This window comes from Saccoglossus kowalevskii, chromosome 12 (genome assembly GCF_978046115.1).
Source record: "Saccoglossus kowalevskii chromosome 12, keSacKowa6.1, whole genome shotgun sequence".
Lineage (NCBI taxonomy): Eukaryota > Metazoa > Hemichordata > Enteropneusta > Harrimaniidae > Saccoglossus > Saccoglossus kowalevskii.
The window spans coordinates 24,275,137-24,299,723 of NC_140652.1; the positions used below are offsets into that span (position 1 = coordinate 24,275,137).

At 34.1% G+C, this 24,587-nt stretch overlaps 1 protein-coding gene across 2 annotated transcripts; it reads left to right on the forward strand.

Moving 5' to 3' along the window:
* Positions 1-23,790, forward strand: LOC100378962 (uncharacterized). Of its 2 annotated transcripts, none has more exons than XM_006816113.3 (21): positions 1-147; positions 1,352-1,434; positions 3,878-3,994; positions 4,788-4,879; positions 5,578-5,746; positions 6,591-6,721; positions 7,313-7,451; positions 7,783-7,905; positions 8,682-8,931; positions 11,127-11,274; positions 12,291-12,450; positions 12,695-12,863; positions 14,548-14,705; positions 15,057-15,136; positions 16,386-16,531; positions 16,926-17,019; positions 17,952-18,039; positions 18,600-18,759; positions 19,743-19,826; positions 20,431-20,501; positions 21,686-23,790. In XM_006816113.3, the coding sequence occupies exons 1-21, from the start codon at positions 111-113 to the stop codon at positions 21,896-21,898; spliced, it is 2,712 nt and encodes a 903-aa protein (XP_006816176.1). In that variant the 5' UTR covers positions 1-110; the 3' UTR covers positions 21,899-23,790. The 2 variants fall into 2 exon arrangements, with proteins under 2 accessions (XP_006816176.1, XP_085362643.1); XM_085506517.1 differs by having other exon boundaries at positions 11,130-11,274.
* The last annotated feature ends 797 nt before the right edge of the window (positions 23,791-24,587 follow it).

Below are 24,587 nucleotides of genomic sequence, written 5' to 3' on the forward strand. Positions count from 1 at the left end.
AATCGAGCAAAATCCTTAGCAACTGGGTCGTTTCCCAGATGTGCTTTTCCGTCCATCTTTTTATCTTTTAGGGCCTTTTATTTTAAACCTTTAAGTTGTAGAATTTTGCCATGTCATCTAGACAAAGCGGTGGATCAACCTTGTCGGGTAAGACTGTTTTTACCATTTGGTTATTGTAAGAGAGAAGCTGCATTCTCCGCTAAAGGGGTCACAAACAAGCATGTAAACAAACATGGCGGCCTCCATTGCGGAAAACTTACGATTGGGGACGGAACTCAAATATATCCATAAAATACATTATTTGTTCACGTTAAAAATATTCAAATAAGTTGATTCTCTGCCATCAGTTGTAGAAACCCATAAACCACAGACAAAATAATGTGTATTACAAATGTTATAAAAACAAATTAAATTTCATAATTTGGTTTTCCTTATTTTATAGTTGAATGTCAAAAAAAAAAAAAAAAAAGAACGTGGGACCTACTGTATAAGATGTTGAAATAGCTACATGTCATTTTAGCGAATTTGACTTGATGCCAGAATTAATAGTATCTTAATGTAGCTAAAATGTCAACAATTTCATTGTGAGAATATACATCATTTTAAATTAGTGACATCTTGAATTAGCACAATTGTGGATTAGCTAACATAATATGTTTTACAGTATGTAATATGGGGAAAATTGAAGATGAATGTGAGAAAGTCATTTGTTGATATGATCAAGCACATCACTAATTTTAAACGGGAACTGCTCAATCCCTGGGATTGCACCAAGTGCTCATGGTAATTTCAATTAATTCCGCCTCCATTCACTAAGTAAATTAATGCTTTTTTCTCTTCCCCTTCTGTCCCATTAATTCCCGAAAACTGGTGTAAACTTCCTTTGAAATGTATATGAAGATGCTTATTTGAATACAACAGTTTTTATAAACAAAGGAATTACAAACAGGGCAGACTGCTTTGTTACCAGTAAATAAACACATTACACCTCAAGGGTATGAAAAATATTAGTCATCTCATTATGCCAACAAAATATGCAAACTTGTATTTTAAACACACAGAATCACCCCTGACGCAAAAATACATTTTGAGCAATAATTAAGTATTTTTACAGTACTGTAAAATACTTTATTTTAGCTGGAATTAATTTTCTCTGAAAAGACTTTTTGGGTGTTTTGTATGGAATTGTTTTCACTGTTTTTTGACGAGTTGAATGTAAAATATGGGAAACAACGTATATTCGCTGGATTTTATTTTCACTGAATCATTCCTTCAGCGAAAATAGCAAAAATTAATTCCAAGTGACAATAAAGTATTTTACATTACATCACTCCTGCTTTATACACTCTAGGATCCAGTAATAGACAGCCTAATAACAGAGAAGAAGATGAAGCTGTGGGACCTGGTGGCAGTGGTATGGAGAGTGATGATGAGGTAAAAATTCACTTATTTCTGCAATATTAGCCACTTTACATATTTAATTGACATACAAGGCAGGAATTTACTTGTTGATTTACTTATTTGGACATGGTTTATTAATGCTCAGTGAAATTATTGAAACGTATACTGTGGAATACAGTGGCCCCTCGCTAAGTCGCGCCTCGGTAAGTCGCGAATCGGCTAAGTCGCGGGTACTTGGATGGCTCCCAAAATTTCTATTGTGTTTTGACAGCAGTTTTGAAGTACAAAGACTAATGTTTCGTGGCATAGTGTTTTTAACTAAGTTAAACCGTTAAAGAGGCAACTTAACACCCACTGTCCGTCAATTGCTGAGACGCAATGGGTGACGGCGGCCTTACTCAAGGTGTCAACAGGGGTGTCGAGTAGTGACCGTACGTACTTCTTGGCCGGTCCCATTTTGGTATACCTTTACAAAAACTCGCTACAATGAGTTGAATTCATAGAATTCTGATCTCTATTTCTCAATTGAGCAGCATGTCAAAGCGAAAGCTATACAGCCTGTTCGTACGCCATAAACTCACGGCGATCGACCGTGTCAAACCAAGTTAAGGGTTGCACGTGGTTGAGCCCACTATTCGTGGGTGGGTAAAAAATGAAAAGTAAATTTGTTTTCAAAGTTGACCAAGAGGCGGGACTGAACAGAAAAACAAGCGAAAGTGTCCGACAATGATGACACCGATAAAGCTGTTTACGTTTCTTTAAGAACGGTCTGCCGGAACTCCACTATCTGGTCCCATCACCCAATGCAAAGCATACAACTCAGATATGACGACTTTGAATTTAAGGCCAGTTCAGGGTGGTTCTTGCTATGGCAAAGAAGACACGCTATCGACACACGCAGTCTCAATCCAAGACGAAGCTCGATCTGGGAACATTGACGCTGTCGGAACTTTTCCCGAAAAACTGAGAGAAATTATCTATGAAGGTGGTTATTTTGACGAACATGTTTATAATTGCGATGAAACTGGTTTATTTTGGAAGCTGTTGCCGTCGAAGTCGCAAGCAACAGCAAGCGGCCCACATAATATCAGACCCAAACAAAATAATCAACGCAATGTTTACAGCAAACATAATCATGATTTTATTCGAATACTGCCTGACACATGTGATGATACATCAATTAACTAAACCGAGGGTTTATATGTGCTTTTTATATGTTTTTCAATGCACGACCTCCCTCTTTCACGACGTCCCTCGGTAAGTCGCGGCCCTCGATAAGTCGCGGTTTTTGCTTGGATCCCAACACCCGCGACTTAGCGAGGGGCCACTGTACTTTATTTTCGCTGGAATTAATTTTCGCTGAAAAGGTTTTTTGGGCGTTTTGTATGGAACTTATTTTCACTGATTTTTGATGAATTTAATGCGAAATATAGGAAAAAAAGTATATTCGCTGGATTTTATTTTCACAGAATCATCCATTCAGCGAAAATAGCGAAAATAAATTCCAAGCGAAAATAAAGTATTCTACAGTATATTGTTTATCATGCTACATTCGATTTATGCATGCATTGATTGCTGATACATGCAATTAAAAAAAAAATTCTCTTGATGAGCCTATTATCCTCAGACATGAATGGACTGATTGTATTACATGTTCACATGCATTGCTATTGTGATTCCAGATGCCTGACTTGTGGCCATTTTTATAGAAAATGCACCAAATCAGCCAATTCAATGAGAAATTCAATAAATGTGCCTTAGAATAAAAAGAAGAATTTCTGGAAATTTTGAACAATGCTAGGAAAATTGTTAGGGCAATTGTTGCAATTGCCCTCAATGCCTGGATGAAATTCAAACCCTGTCATAAAATTTCCTGCCACAATCTGAGTTAAATCTGAAGTAGATACATGTAAGAGTAGCTTTGGTTGTTTCTATTACACAGCCTCCAATGTACATTACTCTTAATCATGAGATACAATTCATGTTTAGTATGATTAGCAGCCAATCAGAGCATGTGTTACAGACATTCTCTGGTAGATGTGCCAGCCAATCAGAGCATGTGTTACAGACATTCTCTGGTAGATGTGCTCCAATTAATTGACATTCAGAAAGCTGCCTAAATTCATAGTCATGTAGTCAGATGAAGTTACCGATAGATGTTGCTGGGTATATTACATGTATACTCCTGGCTGTACATATACATGTATATTCAAAGAGAATTGAGCTTCAGACCTTGCTTTTTAAAACTGGCTGGAGAGCAAAAAATAGCTCTCCTGAAAAGTACTGAGGTACTGAGACGATTTATGCTCCCATTTAATTGTGTTGAAAAATAATTTTCCATTCAAAATTTGGCGTGGCTTTAAAAGAAATGTCTGGTCCTTCTGCTTACTTCCGGTTTTAATCAGATTGATCAATCCTGTACAAACTGACAGGGACTATACCATCTTGTTTAGCATGATGATATTTGTGTTTTCAGTATGACAGTGAGGAAGAGATGATCAAGCAACTTCAGATTGAAGAACAAAATAAATTTGAAATGCTTTGCGATGGTGTCCTTAACAGCATATCATTGGTTAACAACTCCATGGTAGAGGTAACATTATTTCAATTTTCTTTCTTTCTTTATATAAAGAATTATCATTCTTTATTGATATTGAATCTCAATTCAACTGCAATTTATTTCATACATTGAATATAATGGTAAGCATATTAATTAAAGTGAGGAGTTGTCACCTATGCAGACATATCTTGTTTTTTAACAAACAAGTGTCTACCCAAAGCCTTTGCATTTAAAGAGTGCATTGTTATCTCAGGTTTCAATTCCCGCGAGTGCACAGGTGACATCCCCTTTGATTTAATATTCAACTTTTTAAATTATTTAACCTATCATGAAAATGGATCTCAGACGTACATGCATGCTTTTAATTCAAACCTTCTAAATGTTGACCTTTTCATTCACCAATCTGAGAATAATTCATGGATTGATGTTAGTTATGACAATTTGTGACAAAAGTGACATAGTTTGTTGTAACCAAATCTCTATATATGTATAATTCTGGCAAATAAACTAGTGTAATAGTTAGTTAGTCCAGATACATACATGTACAACGTAGGTCATCATTTTGATGCATGTCTTTTTATTTATGAATCTGATTCAAAGTGGCTGACAAGCGGCCATTTGTCACGAATGCTATTCCAGAGCCATATCTCTGTATATATACCATAATGCAATAACCCTTAAGCACTGACTTGTAGCCATTCTAAAAATGCACCAAAATTATCTCTAAACCATTTTCATTATTCTTAAACTGAGATGGATTAGTATATGCTTCATAGTTGCTTATTAAGTATTTGTTTTAATTTTTGTTGTTGTTACATCTATGTAGTTCCTTGATGTAAAAGATGAGTTATTAAAGCATGCTTTGCCACCTGCATTGTTGGCGAAACTAACCATAGTGGCTGGAAAAATATATAGAAGGTATGTCACTTGATGGATGTCATAGAATCATAAATACATCTATTTGTTATTATGCTTTACTGTAAAGGGGTTAATTATTCACTGGGTTTTAATTTAGCTTATTTCGCTGACTGGGAAATGCGCTAAATTAAAACCCAGTGAATATGTAAAATTTAGCATAGAACACATTATCTAAATGACAAAACCGTGAATTTAAAATCCACTAAATATGCCTGAAATGGTAAATCAGCGAAATTTAAACCCAGTGAAAATTAGTCATTTTACAGTATTTTGTCTCAGTTTCTCACAGGCTTTTCAAGCTTAACGATTTAACCATGCTCGATTATCGAAATTTCTTGCTTGAGCTTTCTCAAAAATTATTTTTGACATTAAATTTAATCTTTTAATATTTCCAGTGTCATAGTTGAAAATAAAAGCATGATAATACAAACAAAGCACTTTGCATGAATGATGTATCAACTGCTGACATATTTTTCATTTTTAAGATTGGTGGTGTCATCTGTGTGTTTTCAGCATAAAATGATATGCATGTTCCAGGGCCACTGCATTCTACGAAATGCACCAGTTAGGTTTGGGGAAATAAAACAGACAATATCATCATGAATAAAAATGATACAATAACAAAAATGAATGCAGTGGCAAATTGGAATTGAAGTTGATTCTACACTTAGCTGTGACTTGATGTGATTTGTACACAGCACAACAGATTTAAACACTCCTGTGTCAGAAATGGTGCGATTAGTGAAAGTATACTCCGTACCATGGGAAGAGAAGAGTGCCGCTTTGAAGAAGTTACATTCAGATTATGAAAGTAAACACAAACAGTTGAATATTGCTGTGAGACGTCTTCAGCTCATTGATACACATGTGAGTACATTGTAACAATATGTGTAATATCAGAGGTACATTACTTGCGGTTTGCAACTACGTTGACATGATACCAAGATCCTGTTACAATCTCGCGCTCGCATAAGCGTTCCAACACAGAAAAATGCAAATGCGCATGCCCGAGGTAACTAGGATACTGGGATGTCCAGGTGGATCAAAATAGCTGCTTACGATATGACGGATTACGATAACTATATTTTCTGTATATTTTCGATGTATTACATTTTTTTACTATGAATGTGGTAATAAGTGTTTTATTGTTTTATTACAAACTGCCTATGTCATGTCAGAAAGTCGTAGCCTCAGTCTCGCTATCTACGAGAAGAGACTTGAATGGGATCCTGACATTATGTCACCATACAGTACTATGTGCGTTGCAAACCCCAAGTAATGTACCTCTGATAATATTTATATATTTTCAGAAATCCTGTGAAATCTTATACACACTGTGTAATTATTAATCTTGGTCACTGAGTCATATGAATCGATCTATAAAATCATCATTTTAATCCTTTGAGCATCAAAGTCAATTTCACCATACACAAAATAGTTTCATTTATTAGTCAGCTCTTTTTCACATGAAACGTTTCAAAAATTTCCAAATTTTTTATCAAAAAATAAGAGCAATGTCATATTTTGTCTGCTTGGTCCAAAATTAAGATTTGAATTCAGTGAAAATTACAGAAAAATGTGTGCAAATTCACGTGCCCAAATACAAGTGGGAAAACAATTTGGCATGCACGCAAAGGGTTGAATGCCATGGGAAGCATACAGTTCAGTGAACTGCTCATACAACAGTTGTTCATTTCTGTTTTGTTTCTAGTCCAAGAGAATGGAACGTGAGAAGAGAATTATGAACTGGGAGAAACTATTTGCCAAACTAACAAGCTCTAGAGGTCACGGAAGACGATGGAAATTTTTGATACAGACTTTTAGAGAAAAATCCAAAATGGGGTAAATATCGGTACCGGTACTACTTTTACCAGGACATGTATACCGTACATGTGAATAAAACCTACCAGTGTGGAAATAAAAAATATGAGGAATAGTAAAAATAGATTATTTGGGGTACAACCCTTCAAAGCTGGTTGGTTTTATTCATATTTTACTTTGTAGCACCTTAGTAGTCCTTTTTTTATTTAAGTTTGGTGTCTATACCTGCCCCTCTAAAGCTTTCTTAGAAACTATGTTTAACAAATTTTTACAACTTGATTAGCTGTTTATTGCGAGATCTTGTGTAATCCTAAACGAGCACAGCCCAAATATTTGACGCAAAAATCAAACAATTCAGTTAGTATAAATGCTGAACTTTCAGAGTGGAATATGACATTAAGATACCCGTAATTCATCAAAGTGTGTATAGCATTATTCCTACACAATGTCATTATTCCTACACAATGTTTTGACATCAACACTATGACTTTTGTTTGTCCTGTTTTTACGTTTGGTTTCACACACAACACAGGATTCTGCAGTGAACAGAAAATGGATGATTAACACAGTGACGTGAACCTAAAATACTACTTTATAATTTATCCTCTTAAGATTGGAGTATTTACAACAGTATATTGATAATATGGATAAAGAAGAAGAAGAAAAAAGTGATCACGAAACGGAAGAAGACAAGAAGGAAGTACAAAGTATGATAACTCAGTCAACGTCTGAAGATTTTAAAATTAGCTCAGTAAGTTGTCATGATGCATTAAATGAAATTTTAAAAGTTTTCACTATCATGCATCAAATCAAATTTTAAAAGTTGTCATCATAATAAATCATAACTATGTATTTATGTTAACAGGAATTCCTATAGAAATTGTTCCAAAAATATACATTTTTGTATTTTTACAGTCAATTTTTTTGTACTGGGCAAACAAAAAATGACATTTGTCCAAACCAATAATTATGTGATACTTTTCAAACAAAATGATAACCTCTACCGGGGTAATTTTTAGCTGTGTCATAATTTTTCCATTAGTTACAATGTGCCATAATTTTGAAATTGTTTTTAATTTTAGGATGAACTTGATTTAAGCAGTGATTCTGACATGTCAGATACCCCAAAGCCAACCAAAGGTGTACAGGATGACACCGATGACGAAAGTTTTGATGATGAAGATGAGAGTTCATCTCCAAATAAGGTAATAATAGATTCACAAAGAAACCTTTTATCAATTTTATTTTAAAATTGTCATTGGTTATGTAACAAAAATGTATTTTCTAGCTCAAATTGCATATTAAAAACAACATTTCTAAATTCCGAAGACTGTTTTTAACAATTTTACAATATACTGTGATGAACAGTGAAAACCAGGAAGAAGAGCCTTATCAGCCAATGAGCTAGTCATGTTAATGAGTACTGTATATGCACTCATTGGCTGTTCTGCCTAGCCTCCCTCTGTAGTGTTCTATTAACACTATTTGACAATGACTTACCTTAGTAGTTCTCGAACGCAAACGACCGCTGAGAGCGAGAGAGTCACAAGACTTCTGTTGCCCCTCAAATAGTGTTCCACTCCCCCTTGTCATTATGATAGCTGTTTTAACCTTTTCACCGCCAGACTTACTTGCCCAATTTGTCTGTACTTTTTTCTTATATTCTTCAATATTTCTGTAAATTAACCCCAATTTTGAAGCCAACAGACAAAATTTTAGTCAATTTTCAGTTTTTACTCAAAAAATGTGGCTATTTTTGTCTCAATCTTCTGAAGGAATCTGCAGACTATAAACCTGCCTACCGGTAGATGTATTTTGTAAATTTTTGATGAAAAGAGAGAACTGAACAATATTTGAGAGGAAAACACAAATCTTGTATCTTGCCTTTCAACCAGATCTCAGGTCATTCGCATCTAAGGTCTATTGCCATAGCAACCATTGTGCAAACATTGATCAGCGTTTGGTTTTCTATCTTTTATAGAAAGTGACTTTTCAAGAGAAAGGAAAGGGAGATGCAAACGGTGACGGTGAACATATTTATTTGCCTGCACCGAAACCCCCGACAGACGATAAGTGTATCTGGACACATGAACCAGAGTATGAGAAATATTTAAACATCCGGGTCTACAAACCATTGGGATTGGACCATCAACAGTTGAGATGTATGGTTTCTTTTGATAAAGTTATGAAAAAGACAGATGCATTTGAAGACCCTCAGACTGATGTTCTAGGTATGCCCCTCTCTAACTCTATCTTGTCGAAAAAATCATAGCACATTTAATCTTTTGTACTTTAATTCAATAAAAGTACGCCCTTTATGGCAAAAATGTGCATTTCCTATATACTGGGTGAATGGCAAAACTATATTAAGGTCTCTGACGAAAGAACTGCAATTTTCTATTCAAATCCGTGAATAAAAACAGTTGTCAAGTTTATTAGAAGTTACAATGAAATGATAACATATAACTGTGAGAGCTCTGTCATAAAAAAAATGATGAGGCAGAGAACAAATGGTGATAATGACCTGAATGTTATTTATTTTATCATATTAAACATTATTCATAATATACCGTACTTCCCTGAGTATAAGCCCCTCCCTGAGTATAAGCCCACCCCTCTGTTTTTAGACATTTAACAAGTTGAGGGCATCCCCGAGTATAGGCCCAGGGTGTTTTTACCGGCCGTCGACGACGGAACATAGTTCACACATTTTCTATTCTGCTATTTACTCGGGATGAACCCCGATGTTGCAATACTGAAATAATCCATATTTCTTTTGAGTAGTAGTTTTCCAAACGGCAAAAATGTGATCGTTAAATCGTGAAACCTGGTCATTGAACATCGTTTTATTTTTCCGAATAATCGTGTCCATGATTGAGTCTATCGTGAATGGGGTGTGAACGAGCAAACTATTCTTCGACATGACTTGTTGGCGACCGTGACAAGTTTAAATACTTCCTCCACCCTCAGTTTACCTTTGGAAAGATGCAAATCACCAGCTTTTAGGGAAAAAATCACCGTTTTTTGTCGAAATCAGATCGCATTTTAACATCGCGGTAATTCACTTCCGCATTGCGTTGAAAAAATTACTTCGTCAATAATCGGGAAACTTCGTCTGTACGACACACCATTTCGATTGGTTAACGAAAGACGTGACCTGTTAGGTCAAAGGAAGTTGTTCAGGTCAAACCATGATGAAAAACAGCATGGCGGAAATTTTACCGTTTTCCCACAGACCCTACCCATTTTTGCACTGTAAATTCAGACGGTTGGTAAACCGTATTGTAATAAAATGTGTGTATTTTTATGAACATGCTTATTTTTCATTGTAAAAAGTGTCGTTGAAATCAATGACGACTTGTTTCGCATTTTTTTTTCTCAAAAATACGTAATATTTCCCCTGAAACCAGCGCTGTAAACAAAAAATGTAATATGGATAATTTGTTGAGGTTGGGAAGATACAGTAGTTACAATTTTAAACCCACCAATAAATTATATTTTTTGAGGTGGTCCTCGAGTATAAGCCAACCCCCTAATTTTCCATATTTTCCATGTTCAGGCCCCTGAGCTTATACTCAGGGAAGTACGGTAGATAAAGTACCAGGTATATGTATTTACCGGTAATTTGTTTAACAATAAGGGAAACATTTTTTGAAACATGCCTTACTAATAGCAACTTTGATATCTAACTTTTAGCGTGTGAAGTCAGTACTCAATTTTAATATAGAAAGTGTTCTTTTTACACCCCCACCCTTAACTCTAACCCTACCCCTTCCCTCCAATGCTTCCCAGTTTAATTGTATATGACACTTATAGTCATCTGTAGTTATGGTTATGGGTGTGGGTACAAAAAGGGACTTTTTTCGTAAATAATTTAGATTGAATTGAGATCATTGAAAATTTATTTTACTATTTTCCAGATAGAAATGTCACCACACTCTTGTATTGGTGGTATTGAAGTGATTGCAACCCCCTCCCTTATGCATTTGTATCTTGAGAAACTTCAGAACATGTTTGGTTAGCACATGCAAAACACTGTGAATGCAATATGTATTCTAGTCCTGATACTATTCTATTTTGAATATCAAAAGTTCCTTGTATATTTCAAAAATATGATGAAGAAAAGTAACAGTGGTAGTGAATGACAATTTATTATGTAGTAATATGGTTTCACAGTAGTTTCAGTGATGTCATCCATGATATATACCCCTTAGCAGGCAATATATCGTGTCATGTGACTGCATTCCAACCAATCAGAGCATTCGTAACAGTAAAATATGATTATTCGTTCTTATAAAAATAATAATAACATTACCAAATTGTTTGTAGTTTCTGATTACACACCTTTATCAAAATTTATGTTGACAGTCATTTTCCAGCTTCATGCAATTTCTAAAATCTAATAAATGTACACTTGTACTATCAGCAGAAAACAAAGAAACAGTTGACAAGGAGGCACAAAAAGAAACCAAAGGAAAAAGCATGATTGGAAGCAAATCATCACCAAGTAAACAAACTGAAACTGATGAACACAAACCGGAAGTGCCTATTATGGAAACAACAGATCCAGATAAGTAAGCTCTTTTTATGATTTATTTTATCAGATATGCTGTAAAATTTTAGCGAATTGTGGTAAAATGACGTAATAGTGAAATGTTGATTTAGCGAATTTCTCCTGTCATTGTTGATTTCCTGTTTCACAATACTTGTCTGTCGCGTGCCAAAACAAATGCACAGTTATCACCTCAATAAAAATAAAGAAAAACCGTCAAGTCTAATTAGGAAGCACCCCAGATTTTTATGTTCCCGATTACTGTATACAAATCCCCAAGCCTTCGCTATTTTGAATTTATAATAAAGTTTTTAGCAACATCTTGAATTAGCGAATCAGTTCTCTCGCTAAATTTGCTGAAAAGACATGCTCGTGAAAAAGACATGTTTTACAGTACATTGTAAAATCAACAATTATTCACTGGAGTTTTTTGTTTTATTATCTAGTCAAATCATGATTTCTGAATTGAGTACAACACATTCAGAAATTTGTAGTTGCAGAATGCAGGATTTTAAACGCATTATAACTTCATCGTATTTTGCTGAAAGTAAGATATCATCAAATAAAATGATAAAGAGCAATTAAAAATCAGAGATATGACTTTTGACCAAGTATGATATGACAAAAATACATACTTTACGAGTATGCATTTAATTTCATTTTGTTGATAATTTGAGTTTTATCCCTGCCTTTAAGTTCATGAATTTAGCAGAGAAACAAATATTAAGTTCTTTAGTTATTTTACATGTTCACATGAATATAATTTGGCAACTTTTACTTTTGGAGAAAATACCAAAATTAAAACCCAGTGAATAATTAATCCATTCATTTCTGGTTAACCTTCACAAGTTGCTTCATTAAGTATACTATTATTGCCTTTTACTGTTATGCATGGTTCAGAATAGGAACACCTAAGGTATTTTGTTGGCAAGTGAATGTATGCATGTATTGAACAACAATGATAATATTTGCCATCCTGATGTCAGGCAAATGATTCCATATTTGGAAGTAATATACATTGTTCTTTTTGCATGTTAGGTTTTATCTTGTGACATTCCCTTTACCGGAGGAGACTGCATCAGGATTAGAAACACCTGTAGGAAACCCGGATGATAATTTGGGAATTGCAGTGCATCATGGGCAATATGATGAGATGTTAGCCATGACTACAATTGATAGATTTGATCTTGAGACATTGGTAAGATTGGTTGTTGTGATTTTAAAAATGAATGTGGTTATTATTTAAAAACACTGAATTTGTTTCCACATGGTGAACATTTAGAATTAAAAATTGGTAGAAGTAAAAACAACTAAGGTTTTGATTTCAATAACTAATTTGGTTACTTTCAGATTTTCAAATACATGTAGATAGTAATTCACGGAAACAAATTTGTGCCATACCAATCCACCATTAAAATTTTTGCTCACTTAACATTTGTCAGGATATACCAACGTATGATGTCGAGGATGAAATCGACAGCTTAGAGATTACACCGTTTCCTCTCAAGTCATTGAAGCCATCAAAGAGAGGACCTCAAAAAACAGGTCAAATGCCTCTGTCTGTCTACTATACAAGGAAACTGATACCAAGAACCTATGACAAAGAGTCTGGTGAGTGTAACTGTTGATTACTGTATCCAAGGCACAAATGGGATCCTTTAAGTTACCCTGTATGTGTGTATGTCTGTCCCATCGATACGTGTATCTAAAGAAACACTTCTCAGATTTCAAACAAATTTGGTGCATCTGTGTTCTAGGGTGATGCGCAGACTGGGGTATCTTTTGATTGATATCCAGTTGTAATTATGTGGTTTGTGTAATAGTAAGCACATATTTACATTGTTTATTGATTTTTCAAGAATCGCTTTATAGATTTCAGTGAAATGTGGTACATACGTGGTCTGGTTCTTTATGTTGCTGACAGACTTAAGTAACCGTTGTCTCATTCAGTGTGCATTCACATACAGTGTACAACCAATAGGTGATTTTCCGAACAATTGCGAGATCTTGCGAGATGCATGAAAGACGCGCGTCGAACGTCTGCCGCAAAAATCAAACGATTTGATTTTGAACTAGAATTTCTTTATTTCGCAGCTTACATTGACCGGCCGATCTTCGACAGAGGAATATTGCTTCCGAATACCCTCACTTAATCGAAATTGCCTATCATCAAATGTGGACAGCACATTATTAAGCATGGAAATGTCCCCGAAATACTTTCGCGTTTGTCGAATCCCACGCGATGTTTGACGTGACTACGACGCTATGACCTTTGTTTGTCCTGTTTTTTACGTTCGATTTCACACATAACGCGTGATTCTCGCAGTGTACGGAAAATGGTCTATTGATATCACATTCTTTGCAGTGTACTGTAAACTGCTTTGATTATGCAAGAGACAAGTTTTTGTGGATTTTGTGAGTGAAAATATTGATATTTTGTAGGAGTAAACATTTTTCTTGGGTCCTATTAGTATAACATTGAGTGTCAGCAACTTTTTGTTTTCACGAATGCCATAACATTCTATAACTGCAAGTTTCTAGTAGTAGGCAAATTATATGATTTACTGTATTAACCAGGGTGTTCCTAGAAGTCTTCAATATGTCTAATTTATAATAATATAAAATTTAAAGCCTTGAAATGTTTAAAATGTGAGAATATTTTTAATTATGTCTTATAAATATCTTTTAATAAAACAGATTTTGGCAATTCATAAATTTATGTTTGGGATTTGAAACCTAATTTTTTGTCTTATTGTGATCTTTTGAGGTGTGTTTTGTAAATGTGATCGTTTTAATATTTAAGTAACTATGCATGATTTACATGTTTGTTTCATATTTGTACCAGTTTTCTGCTAAAATAGGTAATTGTCTATAGTTTTTAAGGTTGATGAATACTGTTTCAGCAAAATATTTGGAAGTTACTGATTCCGATTGTTCATTGTTGTACATGTCTATTCTCAGTAGCGGACATCCAGACATTTTCACTGCCTGGCAACCACAGCCGGTGAAAGCAACAGTCAAACACTCTCAAAAAAAATTGGGCTAGTTATTGGGACAGTGTAACAAGATTACTCCTACATGTGCAACATATATAAGTTTCGATGTTCAGGATTGTCTCATATACATGTAGTTAAATTTGTGCTGTTTTCTACACTTTAGCTGATGGCTGTGGAGTTCCACAGCAGATTGAACAGATTCCATAGAAATACATGGTACAAAGGTGCGTTAAAAGCGAGTAAGCACCCTGATTTACCTTCTGTTCTCTTTTTTTTCCATATTTTTTTTTTTTTTTTAGAAACTGAGACTCTTCATGAAGTGATCAAAGAAGAAACTGGTATTGATGTGTACACTGTTGATTTAGATGAAATCCACACGTTTTTACAGCGAGGTCCTTTAGAAGATAGGTGTCTATCTGCTTTGTCATTGCAGTCATCAATAGGAAGTAAATTACAGGTAAAAGAAAATTGATCATGTCCACTGGGCCTGGTTAACTCCATACCGGTAGTAGTGCAAATAATTGCTATAATGTTATTATAAGGCTGGTCATACTAACCAGCGTTTGACCAGATTCCACACAAAGATGTTTGCTGATTCTAAACTTTTTGGATTTCGGCATTCCCATGATTTATCCTTGGAAGGAAAAGATGTATAATAATAATGTTATTACAAGAATACCAGACAGTGCGCCACGCATCGACCTCCACTGCGCGGCAGGTAATACTTCCACTGTACTATCTTAGTGCATACTTTGTGGTATCCTCGTAATACCGGTAACCTCATAGTATTGATTGTATCTTGTTGCAGAATATGGTACCCGTGGAGGATGTAGAAGCACTCCAAGAAAGACACAATGAAGAAATGATGATCCAACAAGAAGAGTACGAGTAAGTAACATCACTCCTGCCATCATCAAACACTCATAATCAAGTACAATATTATGATTAGGTTTTATGTAACTGTCCATATTAGTTATAAAAAAACAAAAACATTTTGCAACTGCTGGAATAACCCTTCACCAGAAAAGGGATGCGTTTCTGCAAATATGGTCAATCAAATGGCATGGTTTTATAACGGAAAATTATTTGCAATTTGAAGCACTTCAGTATGGGGGATATGACAATAGGGCTGTTATACTTTGTAAAAATTGAATTAGGGTTTATTTGTAATCTTACTCATTTTTATCCCCAACAAAGAAAACTCTTTTTTCGGAATGGGTAAGTATCTTAGTCTGTCACAAGTGAACTGCATTATTGCGTGGTATGTCTGGTGTTGCACAATATATCCATCGATGACACGATCACAACCGATCCCCATATACAGTAATGCAACATACGTTGTCTGCACTCTACCCTGTTACCATGGTAATGCACTCTTCCTTGTTACTATAGTGATGCAATTGGTGCAGCCTATTCCTTCCTCCATTTTGTAAATATTAATTAATTTAATTTGGGTAATACTGTCTACATTATATTCAGTGTATGGTATGGTATATATGACTTATTTGTAATAGCAAATAGTATGAATTTGCATAAAATAAAACAATTGTATATTTTTGTGACCAATATTACAAAGTTGTAAGTCCTGCTATACTAATTTTGTATTTTGCTAAAAATTCAGCTATATAATTATTATAAGATTGGGACCAGTGAGCCCTCTAGCAGGACAGATCAGAATGGAATTTATAAATTCAAGTTGAATTACTGTGGAATACTTTATTTTCACTTTAATTAATTTTTGCTGAAAAGGCTTTTTGGGCATTTTTTATTGAATTTACTTTAACTGATTTTTGATAAGTTTACTGTGAAATATAGGGAAAATAGTATATTTGCTGGATTTTATTTTCCCGGAATCATCCCTTCAGCGAAAATAGCGAAAATAAAGTATTCTACAGTAATTTGGTGACTGCTGGGGAAAGGTCTGCAAGGTAAAATCAAGGTTATATATGTCTGTAGGTGACTTCAAAATTTGTTTGTCATTGTTGCGTTTTATTGTGTTTAGAGGGCAGACTACATAGGGCATGCTCTTAGAGGTGCCAGTGTATTTCTCATCCTGTCAACAGAGGGTGCCGTCCTCACTCGAAGTGGTATCCAATGAGGAAATATACTTATTATGTTGATTCCTTCATTTTTGTAGGAGACGACTTAATGGCCTTGCTAGGAGTTTACAAGAAGTGCAAGAGGCACAGATTGCAGCGTTAACTGGCGGCGGCGGCGGCGGGGAAGGAATTACGATATTACATCCTTCTGTGAGTGGTGACTCCAAACCACAGTCTTCAGAAGGTGTGTATTTCAATGTACTTTGAGTCAGAGCACAGTTACTAGAAGAACGGTCAGAAATTCTATTGTTAGATATGCAAATTATTCTTTGACCTCTGGGTGTGAAGGTTAAAAGAATCATTTTCTAAACATTCTTCTAGTAAGCAAGGTCATAGTTAATATTCTACAATAATAATACCGTAGGTATTTAAATAAGTATAAATGTGGTCAGGTGATATTTACAGTTAATTTAATCATTATTCAATCATTAGGATTACAATATATTTTCAAATTTTCAGTTTTGTACTATGTGCAACCCATATTAAATCAACATAATAATGGTGTCAATGCACTTTCTCTGCCCAAAAATCACTCTCTTGGTTTTCTCCCATACTTTATTTTTTTATTAACTTTGCAGGTAGTCGAAGGAGTGCTAAAGGTGAAAGGTCACCATTTAATGGCTGGACTTCTCATACTCCAAGACCACCTGACAAACGAGATAAAGATGTCAAGTAAGTAATGAATGAATGAATGAATGAATGAATGTAGGAAACTAAGCATTGACAAGAACCAGTATACCGACACATTGATATTTACCGATCGCATGGCAGGTCAACTAGTATTAAGGAGAACATTGTTTATTAATTTATTGTGATAATGTTGCCAATAACCTGGAAACATACATGTCTATCTAATAACATAAGCAATGATCAATAGCATTTGTTTACACATTGTTATGGGTACTATTCTTTATAATGGTAATTATTTTTTGTTATTAGCATAATAGTGGTTCCCCCAGCAATTTTAATTACAGCGGTTTTAACATGTTTGGAATCAGAAATGACCTACTTGATCTTTCACGAAAACAGAAATTATTTATTTGTTGATTATTTCTATAGTAGCATAATTAAAACCAATTTAATTGGTTAACTGATATAAAAAAAATAAGTTATTTTATGGTGAACCATGTAAGAGCGATAGCAAAATATATTACAAGATCATTTCAGAAAAGACGAGAAAACATGTTTGTGTAGTACATTAGTCGATATTATATTTTACAAGCAATAATACATACAATATCTTTATTTGACATACACCCTCTATATGTGAGTACATATACATGACTCCAGTGACTTGTAAGTAAATTTTTATTTTCAAGCTATTATTTTATTAAATATTTTCTTATTGTCACACGCCACTTTAATAAACAATACTACGGTACTACTACTACTACTATGGTCCCAACAAGATGCAAATTAAATAGTAATAATATAAAAATTTTGAGAGAATGCAGTCCACAATATTTCTTTAAGGAATGATTTGATTGGCTATTAATCCCAGTTAACATGCAGGATGCACACTCTTTATAAGATATGTAAAAAGGTACACTGTCTTGGAATGTATATACTATTGTTTCACCGGGAATATCTCTCATTATTTACAGAACGCCAAGCGATTCCAGTAAATCAAAGTCCAAAGGAGGACGGGTCAGCCAGCCTTTGCCAAAATGGGGAAGTGACTTGCCAAAAGATGTAAGTATTTTGGCTGCTATATTCATTGCTTCTCCACCGCTCATATTTCATTAAAATATTATTACAGCATTGACTTCCTCCTTTAACAGGAAGTGATGTCATACCATGCATGGATGATATGAATACTGTAAATGCTTTGAAATAACTACACGTTATTTGACTCAATGCATAAATTACAAACAATTTCATTGTGAAAATATACCAGGTAGTTTTTTTAGTGAAATTATGAATTAGCTATAATAACTTACTAGCTAAAAAGACATATTTGACAGTATGTACCAGTTGTTGTACATTGCACTGTGAGGATGCTCGCCATATTAAAAATGTAAGACATGTATTACTATGAAGTGATAGAAATGTTCACTGTTAAAAACACTTCAACAACATTTTGTGGAAGTCACCATTATACCCCAGTGACATTTTACTGCTACTATATTTCCCAATTCACTAAATTGTATATTCATACATTATTACCTACTTAACTAAGAAAAATAATCTCCTTTGGAATCCTGATTGCACCGATAATAACAATCTCCTGAAGTAACATGTGATGTTTCTAGTTCTTTGAAAGGATGAGACAATTCCAGGAAGAGAGAATTCGCCATCAGCAAGAGCTGACAGCAAAGACGCAAGCAGAGATACAGGAACACATAGAACGACAAATGGCGGGACAGTATCGACTGGCTCAGTCTGCACCGGATGCACTGCTTTCAACTGACGGTATGTAATGTTTGAATTATTGATGTTGGTGTTTATGGTGTTAGATTATTCAAATACAGCATGGTTGATCAAAAGACAGTTTGATACCCATTGACTTTACTTTACCAAACGCTTCTTTTACATGTATATTTACCAAATTTTGTTATTTGAAAGAAAGGTGACACAACTTGGTTGTGAAAGGTGATTTTGATTCTTAGTGAACTCATACGAAAGATGAACCTACTTGTCCTTCACTGTTACCAATAGGTTGCCATGGTACCCAGCCAGTTATATATTCTCGTTTCTATTCTCAGTTCCATTTTACATAAATAGCATCTTGTCTTATTTAATTGGAAGAAACGATTCCAAATGAGGAGAGTGCATACTGTTACATTGAATGTTCATGAATCAGAAATGACTTAGACTGGCTGCACTATTCATAGTATCTTCAAAATAATTGTGATCTTCCAGTAAATATTTCACAAACACACAAAAAGTTCGTCATCTGAACAAGTAGACATTATGTAGTATAACTCCGTCACATGGTGTAATAAGGAAAGATTGAGGTCTGTGAATACAAGCAATTACAAACAAACATTCAGCAAAATACAATAATGAGTTTTACCCAGGCTAATTAACGTTATTGCAATGGTATCACACTACTGATTAATTTCATGTGTCTGTATTCCAATTTGATATTTTTTGCTTGAAATTTATTTAAGAGAAATAAGCAATAATATTATAATCCAGTGAAAGTATTCTTGCCCATATGATCGTCATGTAGTATTTGACAGATTAATTTACGTTTGCTGTTTTCACTAAAAATATAATTAAGTTAAAATAAAAAAAGTATTTTATAATATAATGAAGGCATTTACTATATCTAGCATGTAAGGTAACATACAGACTGGATTCCAGGCCAGGTCTTCCATGCATTGTGTGTATCCAAACTATGTATACATGTATATGGGACTAAATTGATTATGTTTGTGTATGTTGTACAGATGTATGTTTACCTGCTGTGTTTATGCCGACAAGAACAGGACAATTGTATAACCCACGGGCACATCACTACTTCCATGCATCAGGTAAAGCACTTCAGATTATAATCACAGTATGGTTGATCTTAGTGTGGTCGATTTAATAGTTTTGGGTAGTAGTAATGCTAGGTGGGAGCTTCCTCGGAAGCTGACTGGTGCTTTGTTACGTTTGCCACTTACTCATGTAGAATTTTCTTATAGTTTGTAAACTGAAAAATTATTTTATCCTGAGCTGGCAGCAATAATATTAAAAAAAAAACAGGATGACCTACCTCGCTTTTAAAATAATCTGTATGTTTACATTAAATTGATTGGTCCGACTGTTTATAGTTGTAAGTCTTTGCATTTAACCCCACAATTCCAGGAAAATGCTCAAAGTTTGTGAATGAGCAAATCCTCATTTGACAAGCACATGGAAATATGAAATTTACTCTTGATATCAAATCATCATTCTGTCATTTGTCACTGATAGTACAAGTGTACCCTATATGTATGTGACTTCACAGAGCCTTAAATCCTAAAATTTTGTAACTCATGTTTGTGCCAACAATGTTTATCATACAAGAAGTAGAGCTCACTTTCAGTGAAAATTTTCTGTGATACCATGATGTTGATGCATGCCCTGCTTTATACATGTTTTTTATTTTTTCAGGTTCGCTTGGTAGTTACAGATTAACGCAGCCACCGTCCATGTTCCAGTTACCACCATTACCAAATAAAAATGTATCCTTTGTCAGTTTGACTTGACTTGATTAACATCACAGGTTGCAGATTGATTTACCAATTTGTGCTGTTTCAAATACGTGCACTATAATAATAGTAATAACTAACTGGTATCTTTACAAATGTTAATTTTTAGTATATAGCACAATATTATAATGAATTATTTAAAAAAAAAAATTAATATCTTAACATTACACTCATGACTTCCATCCATCATCATGCATTGCCATGTTTAATTAGGATTCCATGTGATGCAAGCTACGATTTTAAAATACTTTGTCTGTGTACAATTGTGATAATATTCACATAGCTTTTGAATATTAAAGTACCACTGAACGAGGGTAAAATGTGATTCAGAGATCATCAAAAAGTTACTAAGCATTCAACCTGTACATCATCTGAAAACTTAGATGAAAAAACATCCTTAGAAAGTGTAGATAGCACAGAACTGAAAAAATGCTCAGAATTATTGGAACTTTTTTGGCATGAACTATTTTTGAAAAACATCTTGGAAATACCATTCAATACTGTAAACAAATTTATTTTCACTTGGAATTAATTTTCGCTATTTTTGCTGAAAAAATGATTCAGTGAAAGGAACTTATCATATGAGTGTCCGTCGTTGTCGTCGTCGCCGTCTGTTGTCGTCCATGTCAATGTTTTACTTTTTCGACTTCTTCTTGAAAACTACAAGCCTGAATGCTTTGATACTTGGTGTATATGTACCTTGGGTAGACCTCTCTTAGATTTGTTCACTTCATGATGATATCTTCAACTCTGTAATTTTGATGATTGTTTTTGTCATTTTTGGTGAAAAGTGATATTTTTGAATTCTTGTTGCTTCAGTTCTTAATTGAAATGTGCATTGCTAACAGCGCAGGTATCTCAGCCGACAGGCTGCTTGTTTACATTTAACTTGTCAAAAATCAGTGAAAATAAAGGTATATCAGCGAAAATTAATTCCAGCTAAAATAAAGTATTTTACAGTACCGGTAATTCAATATTTGGGACAGATGCTTTTCAGCATACTGTTGTTGAAGTGCCAGTGAATTAGTGTCACTAGTTGCGTAAAGACAAATCTCTGTGTCAGTGGCACATCATCACATCTCAGAGAGCATTTTTATCAAAGGTTTGTGTAAACTCAGTCTTATTATTTATTTCTTCCTTAACCATTTCATTGACAGAAACAAACAGCAGTAGATCTTTTTGACATCAGAAGAAACTTTCAGCCGAAGTCTGCCGAGTTTCTCACCAGTATACCACAGACTCCACCTACACAGTACTTTTCAATGTCTCAACCGATGACTCCACAAACCCCAGCACCAACAGTGGAACATTCTGCACCACCCACTGCAGATGCATATCAAAAAAGGTCTTCATCCGCGGCTGGTCTTTAGTCTCAGGGAAGGAAGGAGGGGAGGGGATGGTTGCAAGCAATTAAGAGGGTCACTTATTTAGTGGACGGAAGTCTAGATTTCAAATGTTGTATGGAATTTGTCTTTATGTCTATACTTTGAACTATTTGAACCCCAAAAGCAACATTTGCCTTTTTTACGAAATATTCATTTTTTTCAAAGATTTTGATTAAGACTTGTAAAAATACATAGAAATGTTGCACTAAGATTTTGGTGGGAAGGATTATAATGTTCATAAAGCCGGTGTAACGTCTAAGCTAGAAAGATTGGGTTTTTGTTTCTGTTAAGTTCTGATCAAATCATGGCATAACATATATGCATATTTATAATTTAATATTAATTATTGATTTTAATGAAAGGTCATACTATACTGGACTGAAGGGTCAATTAAGCCTTTGAGAAGCGTCAGTAAACAACTTTTGAAAAACTGATCACGAAATTACCCTACTCATGTATTGTAGAATCAGAGGTACATTAGAAAACATTAGAAGTCTTAATCAAGTATAAATGTCATCACAGGCTGAAGATGTATGATAAACCGTTTGTTATTTGCTATTTGATTATTATTATCATTATAGAATAAATTTGTAGTGTGTCCTAGGATTCTTGAGTACAAGAAAATCTCACGAATTTCACTGACTCACGGAATTTTCAAAAATAGGTCTCACAAAAAAAATAAAAGCGGTATACTGTGGTTTTTACTAGACAACTTGTAGTATATGATTTGCATTATTATGTCTTCTCAGCATTCTCAGCAGAAACGAAAAAAAATCGCCATGCTTTTAATAATCTTATTGGATTAGCTTCATGGTACAAAAATGTTCTTTGTCTTAATTTTTTAACAATCTGTTTTTGTGATTGCCATTTTCAAAAGCCAAATTATATACAATTTACAAAGAATAAGAATTCTTATTTCCATTTTAAGGAAGATTTTTATTTTTTCAGAATTATCTGAATTGTATATTCCCTCTGTTTATTGTACTTATTGCCACCAAAATAGCATAATTTTAATATAAATGAAGTGTTAAATAACTTGTAACAAATTACATAATATACATACAGTATAATTTAAATATGTAGATTATTTATCAATGTATACAAGGGAAGGTCTGGGAATCTGAATATCGTATCGTATATACATGTATTCCAGTAACCTGCAACCTAATTAAGTGACTCTCTATAAATAGCGCCCTCTGTGCCAAAACTATAAACTCGTTTTGTTTTTACTGAATTATTTCTAGTAGTAAATGTTTATACATGTACCATAGAAGAGAATTAGACAAGAAGTCTAACTTCGAAGGAAATTATCATTCAGGGTAATGAGTAAATTATACATATATTTATGTCATTCAAAAAGTGTGCCACATTTACTACCTTTTTTTAACTGTAAATATTTCTTTTTGTATATACATGTACTCCAATTGTGAATTGTTAAGAATATAAATAAACTTTGTCAAATTTCTTGAATGCAAAATGTTCAAACTTTGCAAGATTAAATGATGGTAGTCGTCGTGCCGCACATGTGTGATATTTTTGTTGATAAACATTGATTTTTCCACAATCCTATGTGCTCTCGTAGTGAAAATCGCATGTATGGGATTTGACCTGGGTGTTACCTGAACTAGAAGCTACGGTAATTACCGCCGGTGACTCGTTGAACCGTTCCAATCACCAAAGAAATTACGTATTTAAAGCTTGGGAACAACTCAATTTGTCTGCGCAACATTCAAAGTCTCCACCTTTGCTCATATATGAGACCCATATCTCATGCATGTGCCGTGCGAAGACCACCGTCCTTTAATTAAACAATGATACTGCTTTGCATATCTACATCAACAGTCAACAAAAGATAGTAAACTGTTTTAAAAAAGTAACATGAACTTGTGTATTGCGAATTAGCATCCAAAACACTAATAATTAGTGAAAACAAAGAATTGTGCTTTATAATTTGTTTTCAATTCTTTTCATAAAAAATCCCTCTTTTTCATTTTATCATTAAAAAAAATAAAATACCCACCGGAGGCGTGCTTCAAAACTATTTGTCTAGCGCCCTCGGTGACAAACCTCTCGCATTATGTCATTACTGTACCAGAATCATAAATAATTATTTTAAACCGTTTTTTTGTGGTTACAATAACTAAAACTGTTTTATCAGATCTTTTTCAATTAGGAGAAAAATAAGTAAAAAAAATCATGACCAAATAATGATTACTGATCAACTAGAATAATGAAATCTAAATACTGTAAAATACTTTTTTTAGCTGGAATTAATTTTTGCGGAAAAGGCCTTTTTGAGTGTTTTATATGAAATTCATTTTCACTGATTTTGATGAGTTGAATATGAAATAAAGGAAAAAAGTTATGTCCACTAGATTTGATTTTCACTGAATCATCCCAGTCAGCGAAAATAGCAAAATTAGATGTAATTCTAAGCGAAAATGAAGTATTTTACAGTAGATATCAAAAACACTAAAATGAAGACCATGTTTTAAAAAAACGGGCTACATGATTTCTGGTCCAAATTGTTTGGATGCACATAAAAGCTGCAAGAGGTAGAATATAAATACATCGTTTTTGTCTGGAAGCATTGTCATCCTATAGACCTCACATTGATTGCAGGGTTTATGGTTGATGGTAAACTGTAGACGTCTTTGACCGTCATTTACCTCAT

Bases quoted from the DNA above. Each gene is read 5' to 3' on its own strand.
- LOC100378962 (XM_006816113.3), top strand. From the start codon at position 111: ATGTCATCTAGACAAAGCGGTGGATCAACCTTGTCGG. The intron at 18,760-19,742 runs GTATGTAATGTT...TATGTTGTACAG, and splicing joins TGCACTGCTTTCAACTGACG to ATGTATGTTTACCTGCTGTG. The intron at 19,827-20,430 runs GTAAAGCACTTC...TTATTTTTTCAG, and splicing joins TCACTACTTCCATGCATCAG to GTTCGCTTGGTAGTTACAGA.